Source organism: Salvelinus alpinus, chromosome 26 (assembly GCF_045679555.1).
Source record: "Salvelinus alpinus chromosome 26, SLU_Salpinus.1, whole genome shotgun sequence".
NCBI lineage: Eukaryota > Metazoa > Chordata > Actinopteri > Salmoniformes > Salmonidae > Salvelinus > Salvelinus alpinus.
This window is the reverse complement of record NC_092111.1, coordinates 22,529,497-22,552,650: the sequence shown is the minus strand read 5'-3', so window position 1 is coordinate 22,552,650 and position 23,154 is coordinate 22,529,497. Positions and strand designations below refer to the sequence as shown.

The window sequence follows — 23,154 nt, the reverse complement described above, 5'->3', positions numbered from 1 at the left end:
AATGTAACGAGTACTTTTGGGTGTCAGGGAAAATGTAAAAAGTACATTATTTTCTTTAGGAATGTAGTGGAGTAAAAGTAAAAGTTGTCAAAAATAGAAATAGTACAGATACCCCCAAAAACTACTTAATTAGTACTTAAAAGTATTTTTACTTAAGTACTTTACACCACTGGATCAGTGCCCCCTTGTATCTCTGAAGTGGTCAAGGCCAGCTGGTGAGGTGGTGGACCCTGGTACACAGGAAGACCGTGCCAGGATGCCGATGGTGCTGCGTGGTACACCTGGTATACCCCCCTGCACTGTTAGGGGCAGCATTGTTCACAAGTAATGTCACTGCTGGTCCTGCATACACAAAATGCTAAAATAAACAAGTCATACAATTTGTGTAATATACAATACTATTGGCAGAGACATTCTTTTCATATTTGCTGTCAAAGCTATGGACACAACCTGACACACTACAGGCTGGGAGCAGCACAGGGTCAGCTGGCAGTAAGTGCTTTGCCCAAGGGCACAATGGTACTGGGTATACAACATAGGAAGTTGAAGCCAGCAACTCTTCGGCTGCAACTTCCTCCAGATTTGCCTGTCCGTCCTGGGACTCAAACTTTGGTTACTAGACTGTTCCAGGATCTATTGGTGCTCTTGCTCCATTGTCAAGTCAAACAACTTTGAGGCTACAACCACTTTAATTAAGGCTCATCTGACAAGTCATTAAGTATACAAGCTTGCATCAACATGTCATCAGTGATATTAACTTACCATTATTTTGCTGTAAGGCAAAAGGAAGATCAGCTTCCAAAATGGCCTGAAAGTGCATGTAAAGTGTAAGTAATGTGCCAAATTCCATCGAAAGGGGCTATTTATGCAGACAGGTGTTTGTCAAATATGGGGTTTGATGTAAAAACTCTTCCCACTGGCTGTCCACTGTCCCCATGGCAACATTGTGCGAGTTCAGTTTTGCTCAGGAGACAACCGTCTGGCAAACATCCATCGAATCAGAATTACCAGTATGATTCCAATTCTGGTTCATGAAGTCATTGTGAGTGAATTGTGATGTCACACTGATTCATGTGCTCAAGCATGTGAGTGTTCCATTTCTTACCAGTTGCTCTGTGGTTTGTTAAATAAAAAGGTATGAACAAAGACTGAAGAAAATACAAGATAACAGACAAATGTGGTGACAACTTTATTCATGCTATTACATTTTTTCCTGAAAGCATGACAACATACCTAGACAGGACAAACAATTTAAAATATGATGAAAAGCAAATAAAAACTACATTTATACTCTTTAAAAACAGCTTGTATTTACATCTAGTCAAAAAGTTGTTACATTATTCTGATTATCTACCCCACAGAAGTAGACATTCAGAAAGAACCTCGTCAGATCATCAAACCGCTCTTCTTCTTGATGAACCAATAGTATTTCAAGTCTTCACTCGATCCTAACATTCAATCAAAAGCTGAACCACTCTTCCATACACGATTAAGGTGCTTGATTAGGAACAAAAACAAAATTAAATGTTGTGCTCTACAATAACCTAGGAAACTGCTAATTACATCAACGGCAAACTACAGTTTGATTATTCATTAAGAAATTCAAGGTATATTTTTCTATGACAGAGGGTAGTTTCTATTAGAGTTGTATAATTCAAGGTATATTTATATCTATGAAAGAGGGTAGTTTATATTAATTTGAGTTCATATTTCAAAAAGGTTCTCTACAACGTAGGTATGAATCATATTACAAAAGTTGTATTAAAACAGGTTTTCATTAAATCTAGGTAGTTCTACAAACTCTTCAACTGAGTTTGATAGGCAGGGACGTAAATTATCAAAACGCAGTCCCTTGCAGGTTATTAATAAATCCTCTTTATGTATATCATGAAAATGGATCCGATGGAATGTAAAAATTCAGTTGGTCAAATACAAATCAGCAGTAGGTAGGATCACAAAACATTACACAACTCCCTCATAGGCACAAACTGAGAGGAGTAAATTACTGATAAGGAATCACCATCAATCAATCAATATTTTACCAATTGGGAAAAGAGTGGTGGAAGGAACTTAATATCTTAAATTACTCAATTTCAGGGATATAAGCCTTTCAAATCACGTCAACGGATCACACACACAACAGATCACAGTAAACTGGTCCAAATTCACAGATTGTACAGAGAGCCCTCTAAAGCAGAACCTGGTCATTACAAGCTGAGAAATCCTGGAAACGCCACATTCTGGCTTCATCTCAAATGGCACCTTATGTCCTAAATCAGGGGGATTCAACTCTTAACCGACAAGGTCCAGAGCCTGCTGATTTTCTGTTCTACCTGATAGTTGCACCCCACCTGTTGTCCCAGGTCTAAATCAGTCCATGACTAGAGGGGAACAATGAAGAAAAAACACAGTGGAACTGGCTTCGAGGTCCAGAGTTGAGTTTGGGGGCCCTATATAGCGCACTACCTTTGGACAGAGCCATAGTAGTGCTATATAGGGGATTGTGATTGATCAGCAGATTTAGATGGACTAGATTAATGTCATAATAATACACACTATTGTGTTACAACAGGTCTAACTTTGAGAATAGACTGGTCCCAGATCTGTTGGTTCAATTTCTCTGACTATCAAAATGATTTGAGATCAGATTACTGAGAGAACTCTTTCAGAGGTTATCCTCATCCATACACAGGAAAGTGTTATTACTTCATATACATTTACAGTTCAAAGTGGTTTGGAGGAGTCTGGAGTGGCATCGTGAAATGTTACATTGTCACAGTGACAGGTTGAATTTGAAATGCATTAATAAAGTGCATAATGGTTTGGTCCTGAAATATTGTGGTAGTGTTTATACATTTAAAACAAGTATTTTTCCCCTCAACTGCACATTTGGCATATACTCCCAACAAAATGGTAAGCTAACACAGATATGCATGACAGTGGGGTCTTCATCAGTAGATGGATGGTGAAGAGGAAGGAGAAACACAGTGTACCATCTTCGGCTGGGGTGGCTAACCCTCCTCCTGGAGAGCTACTGGGTGGACACTTTTATCCCTGCTCTAACATTCTATATCCAAGGACCCTCACCAGGACCGGGCTCAGGTCAGGTAGGGCAAGTATGTGGGTTACTCTGGGGGTATTGGGGCATTAGACACCTTGGGCTGCGCCCCCCTCACAGTGGTGGTGTTAACTCCACAGTCTACATACTGGTACATCTCCTGAGTGACCTGCTCCATGTGGCCAAAGTACACTGTGGTCACCGTCACCCTGGAAACAGGATTATTCAATATATTATTGACAAGTATTACAAGTGCATTAACAAGTATTACATGGGAGAATGAGAACCAGGCTTCCGTGGTCCTGTGTGAATATTTAAAGAGAGATGTGCAGACAGAGTACTTACTGCATCATAACCACAATGTTGTGCACCTTTATGGTCTGTAGGGTGCAGTAATCACTGGGAAAAAGAAGAACAGATGCTCCAGTCAGATTGGCTGTTTCACGTGATAAGAAAACAAAAAACGAATCTTGTCCACCAGCTGGCTCTTTCTCTGTCTGGTTTCACAGAGTTTCAGAAAGGGACTTGAAAGGAGCCTATTTGCTGATCTTTCAGTCCATCAGCATACCCCTTGAACCACCCCTCTACGTTGTGCATTTCAAAGCAGGAGCAGCACAAGTGAAAGGCTAAACAAGAAATGAAGTAAGTTCGGGAAATCGGAAAGTATGAATTTAAGACAGGGGTCTTCAACCTTTTCTTGCCCAGGGACCCCCTCCCAGGAAAACTGGTGACCCCAAAAATGCATTTTGACTTGACCACATTATAATTGGAAGGGGAAGTATAAACTCTGTCTATTAGGTAGAAAAGAAACTGCAAACACATGTTCTCTAAGAGCAGCTGTTTAAAACAAAAGGTTAGCCATGTGTTGCAAAAATGTATGTCCAAGTCAAGAAAGCTTACCGGCAGCACTTTTCACAGGTGCTTTTTTAAAGCCTACAGTTGAAGTCGTAAGTTTACATAAACCTTAGCCAAATACATTTAAACTCAGTTTCACAATTCCTGACATTTATTCAGAGTAGAAAATCCCTGTTTTAGGTCAGTTAAGATCACCACATTGTTTTAAGAATGTGAAATGACAGAGTAATAGGAGAGAGAATTATGCTTGGGGTCATTGTCCATTTGGAAGACCCATTTGCGACCAAGCTTTAACTTCCTGACTAATGTCTTGAGATGTTGCTTCAATATATCCACATAATTTTCCTCCTCATGATGCCATCTATTTTGTGAAGTGCACCAGTCCCTCCTGCAGCAAAGCACCCCTACAACAGGATACTGCCAGCCCCGTGCTTCACGGTTGGGATGGTGTTCTTCGGCTTGCAAGCCTCCCCCTTTTCCCTCCAAACATAACGATGGTCATTACGGCCAAACAGTTCTATTTTTGTTTCATCCGACCAGAAGATAGATATATATATCTATCTATATTACACTGCTCAAAAAAATAAAGGGAACACTTAAACAACACAATGTAACTCCAAGTCAATCACACTTCTGTGAAATCAAACTGTCCACTTAGGAAGCAACACTGATTGACAATAAATTTCACATGCTGTTGTGCAAATGAACAGGTGGAAATTATAGGCAATTAGCAAGACACCCCCAATAAAGGAGTGGTTCTGCAGGTGGGGACCACAGACCACTTCTCAGTTCCTATGCTTCCTGGCTGATGTTTTGGTCACTTTTGAATCCTGGCAGTGCTTTCACTCTAGTGGTAGCATGAGACGGAGTCTACAACCCACACAAGTGGCTCAGGTAGTGCAGCTCATCCAGGATGGCACATCAATGCGAGCTGTGGCAAGAAGGTTTGCTGTGTCTGTCAGCATAGTGTCCAGAGCATGGAGGCGCTACCAGGAGACAGGCCAGTACATCAGGAGACGTGGAGGAGGCCGTAGGAGGGCAACAACCCAGCAGCAGGACCGCTACCTCCGCCTTTGTGCAAGGAGGAGCAGGAGGAGCACAGCCAGAACCCTGCAAAATGACCTCTAGCAGGCCACAAATGTGCATGTGTCTGCTCAAACGGTCAGAAACAGACTCCATGAGGGTGGTATGAGGGCCCGACGTCCACAGGTGGGGGTTGTGCTTACAGCCCAACACCGTGCAGGACGTTTGGCATTTGCCAGAGAACGCCAAGATTGGCAAATTCGCCACTGGCGCCCTGTGCTCTTCAGATGAAAGCAGGTTCAGACTGAGCACATGTGACAGACGTGACAGAGTCTGGAGACGCCGTGGAGAACGTTCTGCTGCCTGCAACATCCTCCAGCATGACCGGTTTGGCGGTGGGTCAGTCATGGTGTGGGGTGGCATTTCTTTGGGGGGCCGCACAGCCCTCCATGTGCTCGCCAGAGGTAGCCTGACTGCCATTAGGTACCGAGATGAGATCCTCAGACCCCTTGTGAGACCATATGCTGGTGCGGTTGGCCCTGGGTTCCTCCTAATGCAAGACAATGCTAGACCTCATGTGGCTGGAGTGTGTCAGCAGTTCCTGCAAGAGGAAGGCATTGATGCTATGGACTGGCCCACCCGTTCCCCAGACCTGAATCCAATTGAGCACATCTGGGACATCATGTCTTGCTCCATCCACCAAAGCCACGTTGCACCACAGACTGTCCAGGAGTTGGCGGATGCTTTAGTCAAGGTCTGGGAGGAGATCCCTCAGGAGACCATCCGCCACCTCATCAGGAGCATGCCAATTTTTTTAAAGGCGGTTTTGGAGCAGTGGCTTTTCCTTGCTGAGCAGCCTTATGTCGATATAGGACTCGTTTTACTGTGGATATAGATACTTTTGTATCTGTTTCCTCCAGCATCTTCACGAGGTCCTTTGCTGTTGTTCTGGGATTGATTTGCACTTTTCGCACTAAAGTACATTCATCTCTAGGAGACAGAACGCGTCTCCTTCCTGAGCGGTATGACGCCTGCGTGGTTCCATGGTGTTTATACTTGCGTACTATTGTTTGTATAGATGAACGTGGTACCTTCAGGCGTTTGGAAATTGCTCCCAAGGATGAACCAGATTTGTGGAGGTCTACAATTTCTTTCTGAGGTCTTGGCTGATATCTTTTTATTTTCCAATGATGTCAAGAAAAGAGGCACTGAGTTTGAAGGTAAGCCTTGAAATACATCCACAGGTACACTTCCAATTGACTCAAATGATATCCAAAATTAAATCTAGAATAGGCTTCCTATTTCGCAACAAAGCAGCCTTCACTCATGCTGCCAAACATACCCTAGTAAAACTGACTATCCTACCGATCCTTGACTTCGGCGATGTAATTTACAAAATAGCCTCCAACACTCTACTCAGCAAATTGTATGCAGTCCATCACAGTGCCATGCGTTTTGTCACCAAAGTCCCATATACTACCCACAACTGCGACCTGTATGCTCTTGTTGGCTGGCCCTAGCTTTATATTCGTCATCAAACCCACCTGGTCAGGTCATCTATACGTCTTTGCTAGGTAAAGCCCCACCTTATCTCAGCTCACTGGTCACCATAGCAGCACCCACACGTAGCACGCGCTCCAGCAGGTATATCTCATTGGTCACCCCCAAAGCCAATTTCTCCTTTGGCCGCCTTTCCTTCCAGTTCTCTGCTGCCAATGACTGGAACGAAATGCAAAAAAAAATAAAAAATCACTGAAGCTGGAGACTCATACTTCCCTCACTAGCTTTAAGCACCAGCTGTCAGAGCAGCTCACAGATCACTGTACATAGCCCATCTGTAAAAGCCCATCCAACTATCTCATCCCCATACTGTTATTTATTTTGCTCCTTTGCACCCCAGTATCTCTACTTGCACACTCATCTTCTGCACATCTATCACTCCAGTGTTTAATAGCTATATTGTAATTATTTCGCCACTATGGCCTATTTATTGACTTACCTCCCTTATTTGCACACACTGTATATAGACCTTTTCTATTGTATTATTGACTGCATGTTTGTTTGTTCCATGTGTAACTCTGTGTTGATGTTTGTGTCGCACTGCTTTGCTTTATCTTGGCCAGGTCGCAGTTGTAAATGAGAACTTGTTCTCAACTAAATCTACCTGGTTAAATAAAAGGCACATTTTTTTTTGCCTATCAGAAGCTTCTAATGCCATGACATCATTTTCTGGAAATGTCCAAGCTGTTTAAAGGCACAGTCAACTTAGTTTATGTAAACTTTTGACCAACTGGAATTGTGATACAGTGAATTATAAGTGAAATAATCTGTCTGTAGACAATTGTTGGAAAAATTACTTGTGTCATGCACAAAGTAGATGTCCTAACCGACTTGCCAGAACTATAGTTTGTTAACAAGAAATTTGTGGAGTGGTTGAAAAACGAGTTTTAATGACTCCAACCTAAGTGTATGTAAACTTCCGACTTCAACTGTATGTCAGATATTCCATTGAGTGTAACTGGCTCAATATATGAAGTTTACGAAATAAAGTTGCCATCAGAAGATATTATCCTCTTTTCTATTGTAGGTATGTAATAATAAATTAAAACCGGTTGCTAGCGATACATGCATACAAAAATAATATTAAAAAATGTTTCATGGACCCTCTGCAGTATCTCCGCGGACCCCTGGTTGAATACCCTTGATCTAAAAATACGTCTTCACATAAACGTTATATGCCGAAGATCAGAATCAATTGGGCTTCCAAAAAATTATATGGGTCGGTGTGATCCAACATTGCTATTGATTGCAGGTTTTTCAAAGTCCCAAATAATCCAGCTATGACAGGCTCTCTGTCCCTCTCCAGCCTTTAGCATGTGCCCCTTTCAAGTCCCACTTTAGTGTCATGTGGTTTCCAGGCTCTATATGCGGTAACATGAGCCTGGGGACGAGGTTAAGCAAGAACTGAAAGAGGACTCCACACTGCAATCTGTACTCCCATAGGATTTATTTTAAACAACATCTCGACCATCAGGCTCCCAGTGTTCTCATAATACTAGTACTGTAACGTGCTGTACTGGGTTGTGCTGTACTTACTACATGTAGCTCATCTCGTCTGCTATAATGGTGGGAACCATGTAGTCAACCTGGGAACAACAACACACAGGGTTATGATCAAAAAGGTGACATGGGGAAAGAGTGCTCCAAGAACCAAAATAGGAAATTGACCTGAAATCCTCACTGTGACAACGGATGCAGGACAAGGAAGAGGTGTCTGAATCTAGTACAAAAAAAACAGCTAGGGGTCGTTGGATCTTGAATTTAGTGAAACTGGAGTTTCTGCTGCACGTCCAATAATGATCGTTGTGTAATAACCACACTATTACAGTGCAGTTACCGCGTTATTACCAGTCATCGTTGTGTAATAAACACACTATTACAGTGCAGTTACCGCGTTATTACCAGTCATCGTTGTGTAATAAACACACTATTACATTGCAGTTACCGTGTTATTACCAGTCATCATTGTGTAATAACCACACTATTAGTGCAGTTACCGCGTTATTACCAGTCATCATTGTGTAATAACCACACTATTAGTGCAGTTACCGCGTTATTACCAGTCATCATTGTGTAATAACCACACTATTACAGTGCAGTTACCGCGTTATTACCAGTCATCATTGTGTAATAACCACACTATTAGTGCAGTTACCGCGTTATTACCAGTCATCATTGTGTAATAACCACACTATTAGTGCAGTTACCGCGTTATTACCAGTCATCATTGTGTAATAACCACACTATTAGTGCAGTTAACGTGTTATTACCAGTCATCGTTGTGTAATAACCACACTATTAGTGCAGTTACCGCGTTATTACCAGTCATCGTTGTGTAATAACCACACTATTAGTGCAGTTACCGCGTTATTACCAGTCATCATTGTGTAATAACCACACTATTACAGTGCAGTTACCGCGTTATTACCAGTCATCATTGTGTAATAACCACACTATTAGTGCAGTTACCGCGTTATTACCAGTCATCATTGTGTAATAACCACACTATTACAGTGCAGTTACCGTGTTATTACCAGTCATCATTGTGTAATAACCACACTATTAGTGCAGTTACCGCGTTATTACCAGTCATCATTGTGTAATAACCACACTACTACAGTGCAGTTATCATGTTAATACCAGTCATCGTTGTGTAATATTCCACACTATTACAGTGCAGTTAACGTGTTATTACCAGTCATCATTGTGTAATAACCACACTATTAGTGCAGTTACCGCGTTATTACCAGTCATCATTGTGTAATAACCACACTATTACAGTGCAGTTAGTGTTATTACCAGTCATCATTGTGTAATAACCACACTATTAGTGCAGTTACCGCGTTATTACCAGTCATCATTGTGTAATAACCACACTATTACAGTGCAGTTAGTGTTATTACCAGTCATCATTGTGTAATAACCACACTATTAGTGCAGTTACCGCGTTATTACCAGTCATCATTGTGTAATAACCACACTATTAGTGCAGTTACCGTGTTATTACCAGTCATCATTGTGTAATAACCACACTATTACAGTGCAGTTAGTGTTATTACCAGTCATCATTGTGTAATAACCACACTATTAGTGCAGTTACCGCGTTATTACCAGTCATCATTGTGTAATAACCACACTATTAGTGCAGTTACCGTGTTATTACCAGTCATCATTGTGTAATAACCACACTATTAGTGCAGTTACCGCGTTATTACCAGTCATCATTGTGTAATAACCACACTATTAGTGCAGTTACCGCATTATTACCAGTCATCATTGTGTAATAACCACACTATTAGTGCAGTTACCGCGTTATTACCAGTCATCATTGTGTAATAACCACACTATTACAGTGCAGTTACCGCGTTATTACCAGTCATCATTGTGTAATAACCACACTATTAGTGCAGTTACCGCGTTATTACCAGTCATCATTGTGTAATAACCACACTATTAGTGCAGTTAACGTGTTATTACCAGTCATCATTGTGTAATAACCACACTATTACAGTGCAGTTACCGCGTTATTACCAGTCATCATTGTGTAATAACCACACTATTAGTGCAGTTACCGCGTTATTACCAGTCATCATTGTGTAATAACCACACTATTAATGCAGTTACCGCGTTATTACCAGTCATCATTGTGTAATAACCACACTATTACAGTGCAGTTACCGCGTTATTACCAGTCATCATTGTGTAATAACCACACTATTAGTGCAGTTACCGCGTTATTACCAGTCATCATTGTGTAATAACCACACTATTAGTGCAGTTACCGCGTTATTACCAGTCATCATTGTGTAATAACCACACTATTACAGTGCAGTTACCGCGTTATTACCAGTCATCATTGTGTAATAACCACACTATTAGTGCAGTTACCGCGTTATTACCAGTCATCATTGTGTAATAACCACACTATTAGTGCAGTTACCGCATTATTACCAGTCATCATTGTGTAATAACCACACTATTAGTGCAGTTACCGCGTTATTACCAGTCATCATTGTGTAATAACCACACTATTAGTGCAGTTACCGCGTTATTACCAGTCATCGTTGTGTAATAACCACACTATTAGTGCAGTTACCGTGTAATTACCAGTCATCATTGTGTAATAACCACACTATTAGTGCAGTTACCGTGTTATTACCAGTCATCATTGTGTAATAACCACACTATTAGTGCAGTTACCGCGTTATTACCAGTCATCGTTGTGTAATAACCACACTATTAGTGCAGTTACCGCATTATTACCAGTCATCATTGTGTAATAACCACACTATTAGTGCAGTTACCGTGTTATTACCAGTCATCATTGTGTAATAACCACACTATTACAGTGCAGTTACCGCGTTATTACCAGTCATCATTGTGTAATAACCACACTATTAGTGCAGTTACCGTGTTATTACCAGTCATCATTGTGTAATAACCACACTATTAGTGCAGTTACCGCGTTATTACCAGTCATCATTGTGTAATAACCACACTATTAGTGCAGTTACCGCGTTATTACCAGTCATCGTTGTGTAATAACCACACTATTAGTGCAGTTACCGCGTTATTACCAGTCATCATTGTGTAATAACCACACTATTACAGTGCAGTTACCGCGTTATTACCAGTCATCATTGTGTAATAACCACACTATTAGTGCAGTTACCGCGTTATTACCAGTCATCATTGTGTAATAACCACACTATTACAGTGCAGTTACCGCGTTATTACCAGTCATCGTTGTGTAATAACCACACTATTAGTGTAGTTACCGCATTATTACCAGTCATCATTGTGTAATAACCACACTATTACAGTGCAGTTATGTTAATACCAGTCATCGTTGTGTAATATTCCACACTATTACAGTGCAGTTAACGTGTTATTACCAGTCATCGTTGTGTAATAACCACACTATTACAGTGCAGTTACCGCGTTATTACCAGTCATCATTGTGTAATAACCACACTATTAGTGCAGTTACCGCGTTATTACCAGTCATCATTGTGTAATAACCACACTATTAGTGCAGTTACCGCGTTATTACCAGTCATCATTGTGTAATAACCACACTATTAGTGCAGTTACCGCATTATTACCAGTCATCATTGTGTAATAACCACACTATTAGTGCAGTTACCGCATTATTACCAGTCATCGTTGTGTAATAACCACACTATTAGTGCAGTTACCGCGTTATTACCAGTCATCATTGTGTAATAACCACACTATTAGTGCAGTTACCGCGTTATTACCAGTCATCGTTGTGTAATAACCACACTATTAGTGCAGTTACCGCGTTATTACCAGTCATCATTGTGTAATAACCACACTATTAGTGCAGTTACCGCATTATTACCAGTCATCATTGTGTAATAACCACACTATTAGTGCAGTTACCGCATTATTACCAGTCATCATTGTGTAATAACCACACTATTAGTGCAGTTACCGCATTATTACCAGTCATCGTTGTGTAATAACCACACTATTAGTGCAGTTACCGCGTTATTACCAGTCATCGTTGTGTAATAACCACACTATTAGTGCAGTTACCGCGTTATTACCAGTCATCGTTGTGTAATAACCACACTATTAGTGCAGTTACCGCATTATTACCAGTCATCATTGTGTAATAACCACACTATTAGTGCAGTTACCGTGTTATTACCAGTCATCATTGTGTAATAACCACACTATTACAGTGCAGTTACCGCGTTATTACCAGTCATCATTGTGTAATAACCACACTATTAGTGCAGTTACCGCGTTATTACCAGTCATCATTGTGTAATAACCACACTATTAGTGCAGTTACCGCGTTATTACCAGTCATCGTTGTGTAATAACCACACTATTAGTGCAGTTACCGCGTTATTACCAGTCATCATTGTGTAATAACCACACTATTACAGTGCAGTTACCGCGTTATTACCAGTCATCATTGTGTAATAACCACACTATTACAGTGCAGTTAGTGTTATTACCAGTCATCATTGTGTAATAACCACACTATTACAGTGCAGTTACCGCGTTATTACCAGTCATCATTGTGTAATAACCACACTATTAGTGCAGTTACCGTGTTATTACCAGTCATCGTTGTGTAATAACCACACTATTAGTGTAGTTACCGCATTATTACCAGTCATCATTGTGTAATAACCACACTATTAGTGTAGTTACCGCATTATTACCAGTCATCATTGTGTAATAACCACACTATTAGTGTAGTTACCGCATTATTACCAGTCATCATTGTGTAATAACCACACTATTACAGTGCAGTTATCATGTTAATACCAGTCATCGTTGTGTAATATTCCACACTATTACAGTGCAGTTAACGTGTTATTACCAGTCATCGTTGTGTAATAACCACACTATTACAGTGCAGTTAGTGTTATTACCAGTGGTGAAAGTAGAACTTTAAGGGCCTAATCATAGAATTACATATAGAATCCTTATTAATTGAATAGGATCTCCGTGTGCCTCGTAAAGATGTCATTTAACTTGTAAAATGTATTACCTATTACTGTAGCATAAACACAACCAGTCATGTTTTCATCCGATTGTCAAACAATCACTTCAAAGGGCTCCTATACTAGCTACACATGCGTGTTATTACCAGTCATCGTTGTGTAATAACTACATTCATCGACTGGCAACATATTACCAGCCTCCAAACAGTGGTGAATGGAAAGAGTCATCTGTTACAGTGTAATGACATTTAGGCCAGAATGTATACGTCCACTGCTGCCTGCGCGTGTCGTCTCGGTGATGGCCACGGATCTCTGCCTTGTCAAACTGTAAGTGTTCTCGTAAAACCACATCACATTTTGCGGCATAGGCTATGTCAGCTGTTTTCATGCCACTGACATGCAGTAATGATAAAAAGTGGTGTAATAGCCTACAATTGTCTTGACATTTTGTTACAATTATTGTGATAGGCTCATGTATCTCCGCTATATATTTTGCCTGGACGCTGTACTCCCCCCCCCGGTTATTGCAGAGTTGTTATCGTGTTATTACAGAGTTGTGTACCTGCTGCAAGCCCAGAGGACTGATAGCGGTGCGGTTATTGATGCGGGACTTCCCGATCACCGTGTTGGAGAACTGGACCTGGGTTGTGATGTTAGACACCTCTATACTGTAGTAGTTGTTATTGGTGATGTTCAGAGTGTTCTGGAATGAAGAAGAATATTTTGTAATTTTATGATCACAGAAATTAATCTTTTCACACAAACACCACAGGAAACCAGAGTTAGCCAGTGCGGCAACCCTGGTGCAGTTTCGGAGTCATGTGCCTTGCTCAAGGGCTCAATCGCCGGGGATGGCAGGATACCTAGAATCCCACTATATTTGTGACCCAACTCATCTGGGCAACCTTAGGAGCAAAGAACCGGGTGATAAGGAAAAGCAGTCTCCTCCTGTGACTGTCCTACTTGATCCAAATCATCATGGTGTGGTTAGAACAGAGGAGAGAGGCTCACCGTCACGTTGAGATAGACAATCCTCTTATCCTCATCGTAGGTGACGAAGACAGACTTGACGCCCCCGTAAGAGACGTCTATGGTACGAGGGAATAGGAAGAAGACAGCCAGGCTGGACAGCAGCAGACACACAGCCACTGAGGCCGTCACATACAGCTTTCTGTGAAAGAGAGAGCCAAAGGCAGGGTCAGAAGTAGCAGGATACAAAGAATATTGCAAGAAAGGAATAGTTACTTGCAAAGTTGCAGTCACATGGGAAAACATTATTGTGACGTTTAGCCTATAGCTACCAACCCAACAACAACATTCCACTTACGTTCTCCTGGGCCTGAGTCTCTGGTCACTGTATGGAATCAATGCCACCAGCTGGTTCTCTTGGCCTGTGTAATGCAAGGAAATATTTAAACTAATCATCTGATATAACTACAACATTACAGCAATACTAGGAATGTAACGATTCACCAACAGGCATCAGTCCCTGGTTCAACTGTTTAAGATATGAGTGCATCGATTCGCGGGAGCCCAAACCGATCCAAATATGGCATGAATCGGTCAGAATATACTTTTTTTATGTGCAGACCGCCGGATCACTAATGTTTTTTTATTACTCGTAATTGTATGCCCCCCATCCAAAAATAGCTCTAAATCTTGTGACTGAAATTATGCTTCCTCTCCTTCAGCAGCCTATCATTGATGTCCAAGTCAGATAACAACCGTGCACACAGAGCACCGCACCTCAAGGCAACGAGAGCCTATCCCTGATCTAATATTTGTATATCTGCGTGGCACCTTCAGCACTTAAACAATTGTAAAATGGCTTTCGCAATGTCAAATCATAAGCTTTATTAGTTAGGTGACAAATGTAATTTGGGTAATTGTTAACAAATGCGCTGTATGGTGTTTTACCGGCAGCGTGAAGGCTACCGGAGTGGACACGACTCACATCTTGCTGATTGAACATCTTAATGCTAATTAGGGCTTTTCAAATGCCAGGTTCACCATAAGATATACTGTACCAGTCAAAAGTTGACAACCCTAGTACCAACCCTGGTACCAACCACCTTGTCTTTGTGAGATGCAGAGTAGGTAAACGGATTATCTGTGCATGTGTGGTTCCCACCGTGAAGCATGGAGGTGTGATCATGTGGGGGTGCTTTGCTGGTGACATTGTCAGTGATTTATTTAGAATTCAAGGCACACTTAACCAGCATGGCTACCAGAGCAATACGCCTGGTTGGCGCTTAGTGGGACTATCATTTGTTTTCAACAGGACAATGACCCAAAACACACCTCCAGGCTGTGTAAAGGCTATTTGACCAAGAAGGAGAGTGATGGAGTGCGGCATCAGATGACCTGGCCTCCACAATCACCCGACCTCAACCCAACTGAGCTGGTTTGGGATGAGTTGGACCGCAGAATGATGGAAAAGCAGCCAACAAGTGCTCAGCATATGTGGGAACACCTTCAAGACTGTCAGAAAAGCATTCCCCATGAAGCTGGTTGAGAGAATTCCAAGAGGGTGTAAAGCTGTCATCAAGGCAATGGGTGGCTACTTAGAATTATTTTTTTATTTTTTTTTTACATGTTTTTTTTAGGGATGCACGATATATTGGTCGAGCAGTCATATGAAAGGGTAAGAAAATTTCAGCGAGACAACTCAAATGTCGAAATCCATTAAAGCCAAGATAATGGAATCAATTTCCCTTGATAATCAACCGTTTTCTGTCGTGGGTGATGTTGGCTTTCGCCGACTGGTCGAGCACCGGTACACACTACCAAATGCGCTATTTTTTAGATGTTGCCCTACCGGAGTTACACAGTAATAGCGTCACTGCGATTGGCTTCACGACATACATACTAACGTAAACTCACTCACTTTTGTACATCGCCTTGGTCCGTACAATTGACCTTATTTAAGCGCCCCAAAAACGTAATACTTCCAGATCAACTGTAATGTCAATACCATTGTAAAGCACAATTTCTCCCCTTTCCAACAAAATCAATGACATGAGCTCCACGCTGCCCGTTTCTGCATAATTCAACAAGGCAATGGGCCCCATCAGGTCTTTTTAAAAATGGCGGGTGGGGAAGCGAAACTAATGCGTGATAGTGAGGAGGAGATGTGGGAAAATGCCTTTTTTTCACTCGATCTGTCCAACTTATCACCTCTAAAATGTAAATAAAACACTAAAGAGTTTATATAATATGTCATTACATACCTATTTGAAGGTTTGTGTCGAATTTTAAATCGAGTTTTTAGGGCGGTGCTAAAGTGATCTTAGAAGTAAACAGCGGCTTTGAGAATGATGATCGCATGCAATGACGCAAAAAATTACTAGGTATCCCCCCTTACCCCTGTCACTGTCCATTTCTTGTTTTTAAACGATGTGAGAAGTGCTACACCAGGTGGAGAGAGATTGTAAGACAGAAATAGTTGCTTTATGCGTGCTGTACGTTACGGCATGACACATCAATGATGTAACGGAGGGTCAGTTTTTTCAACTTTTCTCCAATACTATAGAGCCATTACCATGTTGATCAACGCATGAATAGAAACGTAGTTCACACCCCAGATCTTTAAGTCAACACAGTCGCTACAGTCCCATTAGTTTTCTTTGCAGCCTCGTTTGAATGTCGCAGTTGCGCACATTTTTACGGAATGGGGTAAGTTTACGTTACTGAAAACCGTTTGGGTCTTTGCGTGTCAAAAAAGTTACAGTAGCACTGTCAAATCTGAACAAAAAAGTCTGCAAACAAGTAAACACCGGCCACGAACGATGTGTTTTCAATACGGCGTTGGTAATAAAGCATAATTTGTTCGACCGCAACTTCTGGGCTAGCTAGCTTTAGCTTGGTACCTAGCTAGCACCAATACAACCAGCCTGAAAACAATGACCAGTAGAAACTGCAGTCATTTTCATTATTCTTAGCAATGATTTAGGAATATTAGCTAGGCAGCCACTTGTTGTTCACCTATTGAAATTGAACTTCAGTTCATGAAAATAGCTAGCCAGCTACTTAACCCTGTTGCCCAAAGCTAATGTTATAAGCAGCCAGCTAGCTTCATCTGGCTAGTGACGGTCGACAGGACCAAGTTACATGTTGTGAAGCTAGCCACAATAAGGATTAGGCACAATAGTGGAATTTGCGGTTTGCCTTCAAAATAAAATTGTCATTGACAGTGATGCAAATTAATACAAATAATATAATTAAGTCAAACGTTTATTTTGAAGGCTACCCGCAAAGTCCGCTGTTGTGGCTAATCCTCATTGTGGCTAGCATCACATAGATGGGTCTGACCAGCATTAATCATTAATCGCTGTGACATATGAAATACGACTGCCATCTGACTATGATCCTGGGCTGATCAAAACTCTTAGTCATATTCATTCAAATGGTATAGCAGCTTAACAAAGTTATCTGAGACCAGGCTTGTAGTACTCTACTCCTCCTGTTCACCTCTAGGTGTCCCAGCTGTCAGGGTACAGGCAGGATATGTGACGCTGTCCCTGCCAGTGAACTCTACATAAGTATGCGTGTGTGTGTGTGGTGCTCACCTCTAGGTATCCTCCCAGTGCCCTGGCAGCTGGGACATGTGACGCTGTCCCGGCCTGTGAACTCTACGTAGGGGAACTGGGACACGTCCTCTCTCTTCCCATCATCGTCCTGTGTGGTGGTCAGGGAGTCATCGTAGCACGCCTGCTTGGACAGGAGGGAGAAGGCCTTCCCCATGGTCACACCTGGAGGAGGAGGGGGTCAAAGGTTACTTGTTGGCGTTTGACATGTTTTAAAAAATATATATTGGAATGCTAAGACAATCAAGGCATTTTAAATAATGACATTTATCCTTCTGTTTTCTTCAAGAGTACCTTGATGGGAGAACTACAGCAGCTTGCAAAAGTATTTACCCCCCTGGCATTTTTCCTATTTTGTTGCCTTACAACCTGGAATTAAAATATATTTTTGTGGGGGTTTGTATCATTTGATTTACATAACATGCCTACCACTTTAAAGATGCTAAATATTTTTTGTGAAACAAACAAGAAATAAGACAAAAAAACAACTTGAGCGTGCATAACTATTCACCCCCCAAAAGTCAATACTTTGTAGAGCCACCTTTTGCAGCAATTACAGCAGCAAGTCTCTTAGGGTATGTCTCTATAAGCTTGGCACATCTAGCCACTGGGATTTTTGCCCATTCAAGGCAAAACTGCTCCAGCTCCTTTAAGTTGGATGGGTTCCGCTGGTGTACAGCAATATTTAAGTCATACCACAGATTCTCAATTGGACTGAGGTCTGCGCTTTGACTAGTCCATTCCGAGACATTTACATTTTCCCCCTTAATCCACTCGAGTATTGCTTTAGCAGTATGCTTGGGGTCATTGTCCTGGTGGAAGGTGAACCTCCGTCCCAGTCTAAAATCTCTGGAAGACAGAACCAGGTTTCCCTCAAGCATTTCCCTGTATTTAGCACCATCCATCATTCCTTCAATTCTGACCAGTTTCCCAGTCCCTGCCGATGAAAAACATGGTGATAGTGTTCTCGGGGTGATGAGGTGTTGGGTTTGTGCCAGAAACAGCGTTTTCCTTGATGGCCAAAAAGCTCAATTTTAGTCTCCTTTGACCAGAGCACCTTCTTCCATATTTTTGGGGAGTCTCCCACTTGCCTTTTGGCAAACACCAAACGTCTCTTTGTTGCGCCTCTGATTAATGCCCTCTCTTGCCAGGTCCGCGAGTTTTGGAGGGCGGCCCTCTCTTGGCAGGTTTGTTGTGGTGCCATATTCTTACAATTTTTTAAATAATGAATTTAAATGGTGCTCCATGGGATGTTCAAAGATTTTGATATCTTTTTATAACCCAACCCTGATCTGTACTTCTCTACAACTTTGTCCCTGACCTGTTTGGAGAGCTCCTTGGTCTTCATGGTGCTGCTTGCTTGGTGGTGTCCCTTGCTTAGTGGTGTTGCAGACTCTGGGGCCTTTCAGAAAAGGTGTATATATACACTGAGATCATGTGACAGATGATGTGACAGATTGCACGCAGGTGGACTTAATTTAACTAATTATGTGACTTCTGAAGGTAATTGTTTGCACCAGATCGTATTTAGGGGCTTCATAGCAAAGGGGGTGAATACATATGCATGCACCACTTTTCTGTTTTAAACAAGTACTTTTTTTCATTTCACTTCACTAATTTGTACTATTTTGTGTATGTCCATTACATGAAATCCAAATAAAAATCTATTTAAATTACAGGATGTAATGCAACAAAATAGGAAAAACACCAAGAGGGATGAATACTTTCACAATGCACCGTAAGTCCGACAAATGTTAATACATTTTTCATTTAATAAGTGAGGCCCATCATCCCCTACATTTTCTTACTGGTTGCGTGTTAGAGCAGCGCTGGAGAAAACAACTTCTTCGCTCGCTTTGAGGACAATACAGTGCCTGCTACCAAAACCTGCAGGCTCTCCTTCACTGCAGCCAACGTGAGTAAAACATTTAAACGTGTTAACCCTCGCAAGGCTCCCGGCCCGGACGGCATCCCCAGCCGCGTCCTCAGAGCATGCGCAGACCAGCTGGCTGGTGTTTTTACAGACATATTCAATCAATCCCTATCCCAGTCTGCAGTTCCCACATGCTTCAAGAGGGCCACCATTGTTCCTGTTCCCAAGAAAGCGAAGGTAACTGAGCTAAATGACTATCGCCCCGTAGCACTCACTTCCGTCATCATGAAGTTCTAGTCAAGGACCATAACACCTCCACCCTACTTGACACCCTAGACCCACTCCAATTTGCTTACCGCAATAGGTCCACAGACGACGCAATCACACTGCCCTAACCCATCTGGACAAGAGGAATACTTATGTAAGAATGCTGTTCATCGACTACAGCTCAGCATTTAACACCATAGTACCCTCCAAACTTGTCATTAAGCTTGAGACCCTGGGTCTTGACCCCGCCCTGTGCAACTGGGTCCTGGACTTCCTGACGGACCGCCCCCAGAAGGTGAGGGTAGGTAACAACATCTCCACCCCGCTGATCCTCAACACTGGGGCCCCACAAGGGTGCGTTCTCAGCCCTCTCCTGTACTCCCTGTTCACCCATGACTGCGTGGCCATGCACGCCTCCAACTCAATCATCAAGTTTGCAGACGACACTACAGAAATAGGCTTGAATAGCAACAACGATGAGACGGCCTACAGGGAGGAGGTGAGGGCCCTCGGAGTGTGGTGTCAGGAAAATAACCTCACACTCAATGTCAACAAAACAAAGGAGATGATCGTGGACTTCAGGAAACAGCAGAGGGAGCAGCCCCCTATCCACATCGATGGGACAGTAGTGGAGAAAGTGGAAAGTGTTAAGTTCCTTGGCGTACACATCACGGAAAAACTGAAATGGTCCACCCACACAGACAGCGTGGTGAAGAAGGCGCAGCAGTGCCTCTTCAACCTCAGGAGGCTGAAGAAATTCGGCTTGTCACCAAAAACACAAACTTTTACAGATGCACAATCGAGAGCATCCTGTCGGGCTGTATCACCGCCTGGTACGGCAACTGCTCCGCCCACAACCGTAAGGCTCTCCAGAGGGTAGTGAGGTCTGCACAACACATCACCGGGGGCAAACTACCTGCCCTCCAGGACACCTACAGCACCTGATGTCACAGGAAGGCCAAAAAGACAATCAAGGACAACAACCACCTGAGCCACTGCCTGTTCACCCCGCTATCATCCAGAAGGCGAGGTCAGTACAGGTGCATCAAAGCGGGGGCCGAGAGACTGAAAAACAGCTTCTATCTCAAGGCCATCAGACTGTTAAACAGCCATCACTAACATTGAGTGGCTGCTGCCAACACATTGACTCATCTCTAGCCACTTTAATAAGGAAAAAAATGTATGTAATAAATGTATCACTAGCCACTTTATATAATGTTTACATATCCTACATTACTCATCTCATATGTATATACTGTACTCTATACCATCTACTGCATCTTGCCTATGCCGTTCGGCCGTCATTCATTCATATATTTTTATGTACATATTCTTATTCATTCCTTTACACTTGTGTGTATAAGGTAGTTGTGAAATTGTTAGGTTAGATTACTTGTTAGATATTACTGCATGGTCGGAACTAGAAGCACAAGCATTTCACTACACTCGCATTAACATCTGCTAACCATGTGTATGTGACAAATAACATTTGATTTGACCAGCTCAGAAACCGGATTGCATAGCGGTTAAGGTATGGTGGGATTCGAGATGGTCGATGATCTGTTTGTTCACTTGGCTTTCGAAGACTTTAGAAAGGCAGGGCAGGATAGATATAGGTCTGTAACACTTTGGGTCTAGAGTGTCTCCCCCTTTGAAGAGGGGGATGACCGCGGCCGCTTTCCAATCTTTAGGAATCTCAGACGATACGAAAGATAAGTTGAACAGACTAGTAACGTAAACTCACCCCATTCCGTACAAATGTGCGCAACCGCGACATTCAAACGAGGCTGCAAAGAAAACTAATGGGACTGTAGCGACTGTGTTGACTTAAAGATCTGGGGTGTGAACTACGTTTCTATTCATGCGTTGATCAACATGGTAATGGCTCTATAGTATTGGAGAAAAGTTGAAAAAACTGACCCTCCGTTACATCATTGATGTGTCATGCCGTAACGTACAGCTTGCATAAAGCAACTATTTCTGTCTTACAATCTCTCTCCACCAGGTGTAGCACTTCTCTCATTGTTTAAAAGAAATGAACAGTGACAAGAAATGGACAGTGACTGCGGTAAGGGGGATACCTAGTCATTTTTTGCGTCATCACTGCAAGCATCATGACTCAAAGCCGCTGTTTAACGTTAACTCACTCACTTTTGTACATCGCCCTGGTCCGTACAATTGACCTTATTTTAGCGCCCCAAAAACATAATACTTCCAGATCAACTGTAATGTCAATACCATTGTAAAGCACAATTTCTCCCCTTTCCAACAGAATTCCTGCCGAGACCTCCACGCTGCCCGTTTCTGCATAATAAAGGCAATGAGCTCCGTCTGGTCTTTTTAAAAATGGCGGGCGGGGAAGCGAAACTAAAGCGTGGTAGTGAGAAGGAGAGATGTGCGTGGCAAAACGGATAATTTTAGGAAGAGAGGGTCGAAATTGTCTAGCCCAGCTGATTTGTAGGGATCCAGATTCTGCAGCTCTTTCAGGACATCACCTGTCTGGATTTGGGTGATTGCTAAATAACGTTAGCCAATTAAGCTCAATTGAGTTTCCTCATTCGGTTAACAAGAGTCATTTGAGTATCAACTGGTTTGTAAATTAGCTAGTTAGTAAATACACGATCATAAAATAAGTTGGCTAATGATAGCGAAAATGGCAGCAACAGCATAACGTTAGCTAACGATATTAGCAGCAGCAGGCCAGTGCTGTTTTGATTTTCAGTGGAATTAAATGACACAACATATATTTAACTGCATACTATTCATAACGTTAAATTAGTATTGTCCATCTTACCAGAATACGAGTTATGTTTTTCCTTGCAATCGTTTAAGGTTATGCAGTTCTTGTTTATCTATCAAACAAACTGACACTCGCAGTGCATTTCGGATGATGACGTAACTGAGGTTTAATGGCGGTTGGCATCCAACAAATGTTGCATTACCGCCACCTACTAGACTGGAGTACAACTCCCTCATACTTAGTTTGAAAAAATTAATAAAATACAATCTACCACAACTCTGACAATTTTTTAAAATAAAAATTTAATAATAATAAATAAAACTACCCTAATCCAATATTTACATCTACTTAATTCTACTTCAGGCCAACAGCCTGAAAGGATGTGACACCACCACTTAACACACCCTGTAACTCTTCTGATGTCAAGTCTTGCACACCCATATACCTCTCTGCAGCTGCCACCACAACCTCAATTTTCTGCGACTTAAGTTCCATCCCTGCAGTACAGTTGATAACCATTGCGATAAAGGCTAAAAATCCAATCTTACTGAAACATATATCACTTGTTGTCCTGACTCTCTGTACTGGTACAGATCTACAACTCAAACCACTCCTCTCAGGATCCCTCCCCCTTGACCAATCTTCCTCTACTTTCTTCACTGCCTCAGCATATGACAACTTCTGCACTACTCTAACCCTGGAAA

General features: G+C 42.0%; 1 protein-coding gene across 2 annotated transcripts; it reads right to left on the bottom strand.

The window, feature by feature from the left end:
- Positions 1-1,176: 1,176 nt before the first annotated feature.
- On the bottom strand, positions 1,177-22,675 carry LOC139554945 (transmembrane protein 106B-like). Of its 2 annotated transcripts, XR_011670919.1 has the most exons (9): positions 22,505-22,675; positions 17,553-17,735; positions 14,312-14,375; positions 13,996-14,155; positions 13,547-13,687; positions 8,033-8,082; positions 6,523-6,655; positions 3,404-3,457; positions 1,177-3,267 (listed from the first exon to the last, which is right to left on the bottom strand). XR_011670919.1 is itself a non-coding variant. In XM_071368255.1 (8 exons), the coding sequence occupies exons 2-8, from the start codon at positions 17,725-17,727 to the stop codon at positions 3,126-3,128; spliced, it is 786 nt and encodes a 261-aa protein (XP_071224356.1). In that variant the 5' UTR covers positions 17,728-17,735; positions 22,505-22,675; the 3' UTR covers positions 1,177-3,125. The 2 variants fall into 2 exon arrangements, 1 of the variants encoding a protein (XP_071224356.1); XM_071368255.1 differs by lacking the exon at positions 6,523-6,655.
- Positions 22,676-23,154: the final 479 nt, after the last annotated feature.

Bases quoted from the DNA above. Each gene is read 5' to 3' on its own strand.
- LOC139554945 (XM_071368255.1), bottom strand. From the start codon at position 17,727: ATGGGGAAGGCCTTCTCCCTCCTGTCCAAGCAGGCGTGCTACGATGAC. The intron at 8,083-13,546 runs GTACACAACTCT...TGTTGTTCCCAG, and splicing joins GTCCTCTGGGCTTGCAGCAG to GTTGACTACATGGTTCCCAC. The intron at 3,458-8,032 runs GTAAGTACAGCA...TCTTTTTCCCAG, and splicing joins GACGAGATGAGCTACATGTA to TGATTACTGCACCCTACAGA.